This window comes from Oncorhynchus mykiss, chromosome 17 (genome assembly GCF_013265735.2).
Source record: "Oncorhynchus mykiss isolate Arlee chromosome 17, USDA_OmykA_1.1, whole genome shotgun sequence".
In the NCBI taxonomy this organism is placed as follows: domain Eukaryota; kingdom Metazoa; phylum Chordata; class Actinopteri; order Salmoniformes; family Salmonidae; genus Oncorhynchus; species Oncorhynchus mykiss.
The window spans coordinates 60,190,347-60,197,329 of NC_048581.1; the positions used below are offsets into that span (position 1 = coordinate 60,190,347).

The window sequence follows — 6,983 nt, forward strand, 5'->3', positions numbered from 1 at the left end:
GTTGACTAGACAAGAAAAACACAGTAACTTTGTACTATTACCTTCATATGTATAAATATCACACCACCCCAAAATGCTAACCTCCCCTGTTATTGGTAATGGTTAGAGGTTAGCATGTCTTGGGCGTATGATCTTTGGTGCCTCTGTAACTTTCTCGCTCATCATTATTCATGATTCATTCAGGGTTATTCATAATCATGGTAGCATCCACAATATTCAATGTTTAGAAACATATTCGGTTCTTATTTTCAATAAAAGTTACTTCAAAATGACACAATAGATTATTTACTATTCATTTCTATTGGACACAAAATAATCTGAAACACAACCGAAACAAACTGCAAATGCAGCCAACAAGTTAATAGAGTCACAAGCTTGATGAAGTCATTGTGTGCTAGGAATATGGGAAATACCAAAGGTTTGACTACTTTAACACACATACAACTCATTTTGTCCAAATTCTTTTGGTTACCTAAAATGGGGGGACAGTGTATCATTGTGTATCATTGTGTGTATCATAGTCAGTGTATCATTTCAAATATTAAGTAATGGAGTACAGAGCCAAAACAACACGACATGTAGCACTGCCAAAATACTGTTGGACTTCACTGTATTATATAATAGTAGGCAGAGCAGGTGAAAAATACTGAAGGTAGAAATGAGAGTGGGCATGATCCATGAACTCTACAACGTCTTCATAAAAACGTAATGCTGTCCTGGTTACAAGTAAGCAGAAAAAGGTCAACAACAAGAAAACAACACAACACTCACATTTACCAAGCCAGCTATATCATGATACCTGTGTAATATTGACCCCCACTCTCCCAATTATTACTCAATCTATTTACAGATGTAGTATTCAGAACATGTTATTGGCCTGTTATTCATCATGCTAATTAATTATTGACATAGTCAAACACTTCACTTAAAATGCTGTTAACGCGACTGAATATGACATTGATCCAGCCTAGTGAAATGGCCTTAATGCAGCAGCGTGATCAATGAGCTCATAAATGAGAGAAATTATGAGAGAAAATGCAAAGCTGGAAATGAGGCAGAGTGAAAGAGAGAGATTGAGAGAGAGAGAGAGAGAGAGAGGAGTGGGTGGGTGGAACCAAACACTGAAAATGTCATCAGGAATAATTTGCCAACAACAGACACTCATTATGAAATCCAAAGACAAGAGGGTGGGACCAGAATCAGTTTAAATACTTGATAAACTCACTATAAATAGTTGAAGAGTTACATGTATGAAGTGGTTTTGATTCTTGCATCTATTTTCTCCAGTGCCCTGAGATGCATACCTCCAGTAAGAGATATTGCTCTCTCTCTCCTTCCTCTCTCGATTTACCTATACAAATATGAACGAATGGCGTGTTCAAGAGACCTTTATAGGAATCACACTGGGTTTCAAATCAAAGAGACTGTTGGAGTTTGAAAATGACAGAGAGGGACAAGATAATTACAAAATGCATGCGTTCAATCACACACTGATCCCGAACTGGTCTTTGTACCTGTGCCTTCCCACTTCCCAGTATTGCCCACTTGTCTCCAGACAAAACTCAGGTTTCTAAGTATTCAATATGAGGGCAAAATCAGCTGCATTGCATAGTATCAGATCAGTCTGTCACGATGGAGCTAATGCTCTGTTGACACCTTCACCTCTCTATTGGTATTGACAGGCGACCTCTCAGTGACAGGCTACATTCATTCATTGGTACAGGAGAAGTGGAATAGTGCTTTCCAGGAGCTCTCCAGAGCCATTGAACATGACAGATTAAAAGCACTGGATCCGAGATAAAGGGAGCCAGCCAGGCATCAGAGGCCACATGATGGTTCATGTCAACTTCAGTGAAGTCAACCTACCTAATGACATGCTTCCTCACAAACACACTCAAACTGTGAGTCATAGCACTCACAAGTCTAGAAACTTAAAGTTATGCTTATCTTTAGTTATGACTTACCTCTTTAGAACAACTCCCACTTTCAAGGACAGGCCATGTTATTGTTTAAATATGAACAATTTCAGCAAATGACATGTCATAAACAAATGTCATAAAGAAAATGTAGCACCTTTTTATTATTTGTTGAGTATAATGCAAATTACTAAATTGAACTTTTCAACGTGACGGTAAGCCACCAATAATGTTTATCTAGGAGGACCTAGGTGAAGTTACATTAACTGACGATCCACTTACAGCAAGATGACATGCAATCCCATGACAGAGCAGTAAGACCATGCAGGGAAAAGTTCAGACAAACTTGAAGAGGTATACCTGACTTTGTTTACCTTAGCAGCTAACGATGAACTCGGCTTCTCCAGGAGATCCCACAGTTTCTTTTGTTTCTCAGAACAACATGTGGTATCAAAATCCTCGCCTTCCCTGCCCCTCATTGTTTCGGCCTCTCTTTTGAGCTCCTCGTTCATTTGTTCCTTCTTCTGATGGTACCTGGCCTGACAGCAGGACTCCAGGTAGATCTCATCTATACCCCAGAAGTCCAGCTCCTGACTAAACGACAGGGCACACATCTCCTCCATCATGTGCAGTTTTCCCGTGCGGTAGAAATTCAGAATGGACGTGAAAGCCCCGGGGTGTCTGTCAAAAAAGTACTCATTATCATCCAAACTGTAGTCGTCGCATATCTCCATGAGAGACTCGTGGGTGTTACAGTCTCGTAGTTTGCCCAGCCTTGTTCGCGGCAACCTGTCCAGCGTTCTCCATAGAACTTCGTGGAGGAGACCCCCAACATTGAGTCTAACCCGACGGTAGTGCGCCTTGCTCCGGATTATTTCCACCGGCTCCGGTGGAAGCGAGGTGGTCGACCGAGAGCCCCCTTTAATCATCCTCACTCAAGACGTTCAGTCACTTGAGAATGAATAATGTCCGAAACTATATGGCCAGACAGGTCCAGAAGACACGGTCCTACATTAGGGTCTGTTCTCCCCTATTCCAATGGCTACAAAAGGGGAAAAGAGAAACATCAGGGGTAACTACATAAAAATGCCATCGAGCCCGATGACCTACGGGCCTGATAGAGAACGCAATGTCAGGTGGTTTATCCACTCATCAGAGAACCAAATGGATAATTTAATCCGCACAGCCGCTTTCCTCGCTGATGAGTGAGCATGGTGGGGGATGCGCAATGATAAACTCGACAACACTCGCGAGCGCTGTCCAGTGCTGAAAACGCCTATATGTCAGTATAGAAAACCATCTAATTTCCCCGCTGTGCGCAGTCCCTATACTTCAGCTCTGAAATCATTTAACTTTAGCACCACACAGAAGAGCGGTGTTTCACAAGAGCGAGGCAGCCACGGCCTGACATTTGAAGGTGTTCTTGAACTGATCACCTTAAAGAGATTTTAGCCTAACACCGATAAGTAAGAGGGTCCAGACTCGGTGAAATAGTCTTCCACAAAGTGCATGTAGTTGTAAAAAAAAGCTCAAAGGTTCATAAAAGGGTGACGAGAAATGATGCAGTTGCTTTCTCTTTGTGCACCACTCTTGACATTCTCTCAACCAGCTTCATGAGGTAGTCACCTGGAATGCATTTCAATTAACAGGTGGGCCTTGTTAAGAGTTAATTTGTGGAATTTCTTCCCTTCTTAATGTGTTTGAGCCAATCAGTTGTGTTGTGACAAGATAGGGGTGGTATAGAGAAAATAGCCCTATTTGGTAAAATACCAAGTCCATATTATGGCAAGAACAACTCAAATAAGTAAAGAGAAACGATAGTCCATCATTATTTTAAGACATGAAGGTCACTCAATACGAAACATTTCTAGAACTTTTAAAGTTTCTTCAAGTGCAGTCGCAAAACAATCAAGCGTTATGATGAAACTGGCTTTCATGAGGACTGCCACAGGAAAGGAAGACCCAGAGTTACTCAAGCTGCAGAGGAAACGTTCATTAGAGTTAACTGCACCTTAGATTGCAGTTCAAATAAAAAAATAAATTCGTGGTTGAATTGCTGCAAAGAAACCACTACTAAACGATACCAATACGAAGAAGAGACTTGCTTGGGCCAAGAAACACAAGCAATGGACACTAGACTGGTGGAAATCTGTCCTTTGGTCTGATGAGTCCAAATTTGGGATTTTCTGTTCCAACCACAGTGTCTTTGTGAGATGCAGAGTAGGTGAACGAATGATCTCTGCATGTGTGGTTCACACCATGAAGGTTTGATGGTGCTTTGCTGGTGACACTGTCTGTGATTGATTTAGAAATCAAGGCACACTTAGCCAGCATGGCTACCGCTTAGTGGGACTATCATTTGGTTTGCGCTTAGTGGGACTATCATTTGTTCTTCAGGACAATGTTTTTTCAGGACAATGACCCAACACACCTCCAGGCTGTGTAAGGGCTATTTGACCAAGAAGGAGAGTGGAGTGTTGCATCAGATGATCTGGCCTCCACAATCACCCGGCCTCAACCCAATTGAGATGGTTTGGGATGAGTTGGACCACACAGTGAAGGACAAGCAGTCAACAAGTGCTCAGTATATGTGGGAACACCTTCGATACTGTTGGAAAAGCATTCCAGGTGAAGCTGGTTGAGAGAATGCCAAGAGTGTGCAAAGCTGTCATCAAGGCAAAGGGTGGCTACTTTGAAGAATCTTTGTTAAACAATTTTGATTTGTTTAACAATTTTCTGTTTTCTAAATGGTTCCATATGTGTTATTTCATAGTTTATTCTACAATGTAGAAAATAGTAAAAATAAAGAAAAACCCTTGAATGAGTAGGTGTCCAAACTTTTGGCTTGTACTCTGTATGTATATATGTATACACACTACCGTTCAAAAGTTTGGGGTCACTTAGAAATGTCCTTGTTTTTTGTCCATTAAAATAACATCAAATTGATCAGAAATACAGTGTAGACATTGTTAATGTTGTAAATGACTACTGTAGCTGGAAACGGCAGATTTTTTATGGAATATCTACATAGGTGTACAGAGGCCCATTATCAGCAACCATCCCTCCTGTGTTCCAATGGCACGTTGTGTTAGCTAATCCAAGTTTATCATTTTAAAAGGCTAGTTGATCTGTCACGCCTGCTCCCGCTCTTCCCCTCTGGTGCCTGAGGGCGCCAGGCTGCCCTGCATTACGTACTCCTGCCACCATCATTAAGCACACCTGCCTTCCCTCATCACGTGCATCAGCGATTTATTGGACTCACCTGGACTCAATCAACTGTTAATTACTTCCCCTATATCTGTTTGTCCCCCAGCTCTGTTCCCCACTTCTGCATTATAGTTTGCATGTCATTTTGTTACCTGTGTGCTGACGCTATTCCTGTCTTGTTCCTTATTAAATGTTTGACTCCCCGTACCTGCTTCTCAACTCCAGCATCGGCCCTTACAGAATGCAGCAGCCATCAAATGAAGCATCGGGGAGTGCTGGCGATTCTGTTGGTGGTGACGTTGGGTCCGGGGCTACCGCCGATGGAACTGGGGGTGCTTTAGCTGGATCATCGTGTTTCCATGCCCTAGCCGACTCGAGAGGTTTCCTTGTCCCGGTTGGCTCGGAAGGGGCCCATCCCACGTAAGGCCTCAGCTAGATCGTCAGGTTTTTACACCCAGCCGGCTCGTCAGGCTGCTACATCTCAGCCAAATCATCGGGCTCCCATGCCTCAGCGGGATTGACAGGCTTTCACGCCTCAGCCGGATCGTCAGGCTCCTATGTCTCAGCTGGCGCGCCAGGCTCCCACGCCTCTGCCATTTTTGGGGGATTTTACGCCTAGCCGGCATGTCCTTTGCCCGTGCCTTGGCTGTCCCGTCAGGCTCGCCCAGGTGGGCGCCACAGAGGAAGAGGTACTGTCACGCCTGCTCCCACTCCTCCCCCCTGGTGCCCGAGGGCGCCAAGCTGCCCTGCATTATACACTCCTGCCACCATCATTACACACACCTGCCTTCCCTCGTCATGCGCATCAGCAATTTATTGGACTGACCTGGACTCAATCACTTGTTTATTAATTCCCCTATATTTGTCAGTTCCCCAGCTCTGTTCCTCGCTGCTGCATTGATTGTCATCTGTCTTTGTGTTTCCCAGTTCTGACGCTGTTTCTGTCCTGTTGCATGTCCATTCCTAATTAAATGTCAACTCCCCGTACCTGCTTCTCTTCTGCAGCGTTGTTTCTTACAAGAAAATTCTATTGCAATTATGTTAGCAAAGCTGAAAACTGTTGTCTGATTAAAGAAGCAATAAAACTGGGCTTCTTTAGACTAATTTCAGTATCTGGAGCATCAGCATTTGTGGGTTCGATTACAGGCTCAAAATGACCAGAAACAAAGACCTTTCTGATGAAACTCGTTAGCCTTCATTTCTCAGAACAAGAATAGACTATTTCATGCAAGAAATTGTCAAGAAACTGAAGATGTCGTACAACGCCGTGTATTACTCCCTTCACAGGACAGCGCAAACTGGCCCTAACCAGAATAGAAAGAGCGGGAGGTCCCGGTGCACAACTGAGAAAGAGGACAAGTACATTAGAGTGTCTAGTTTGAGAAACAGACACCTCACAAGTTCTCAACTGGCAGCATCATTAAATATTACCTGCAAAACACCAGTCTCAACATCAACAGTGAAGAGGTGACTCTGGGATGCTGGCCTTCGAGACAGAGTTCCTCTGTCCAGTGTCTGTGTTCTTTTGCCCATCAGTCTGAGATATGGGTTTTTCTTTGCAACTCTCCCATGATGTGCAGCTCCAGCCACAGGACAACGCCGGCCAGAGTGACGGCTCCGAGGACGAGGAGCGGGCCGGTCTGGGTGGCAAAGATGGAGATCACGGATGATGTTATGATCCAGAATGTCCTCCACCAGAACCCAACACCGCTCCTCTGGACTGTACCCCTCCCAGTCCACCAGGTACTGCAGCCGACGCCCACAATGTCGGGAGTCCAGTAGGGATCTAGCGGCATAGGCGGGACCTCCCTCGACATCCACGGGGGGTGGAGGGGAGTCATGGGGGACAGCAGTAGGCAT

At 44.2% G+C, this 6,983-nt stretch overlaps 1 protein-coding gene across 1 annotated transcript; it reads right to left on the reverse strand.

The window, feature by feature from the left end:
• Window positions 1-1,378: 1,378 nt before the first annotated feature.
• On the reverse strand, window positions 1,379-3,101 carry LOC118940153 (potassium voltage-gated channel subfamily B member 1-like). The gene is made up of 2 exons (XM_036948425.1): window positions 2,291-3,101; window positions 1,379-1,387 (listed from the first exon to the last, which is right to left on the reverse strand). Exons 1-2 carry the CDS (start codon window positions 2,843-2,845, stop codon window positions 1,379-1,381), a joined length of 564 nt encoding a protein of 187 aa, XP_036804320.1. The 5' UTR covers window positions 2,846-3,101.
• Window positions 3,102-6,983: the final 3,882 nt, after the last annotated feature.

What these genes read in the sequence shown, in the direction of transcription:
- LOC118940153 (XM_036948425.1), bottom strand. Translation starts at nt 2,845, where the DNA reads ATGATTAAAGGGGGCTCTCGGTCGACCACCTCGCTTCCACCGGAGCCG.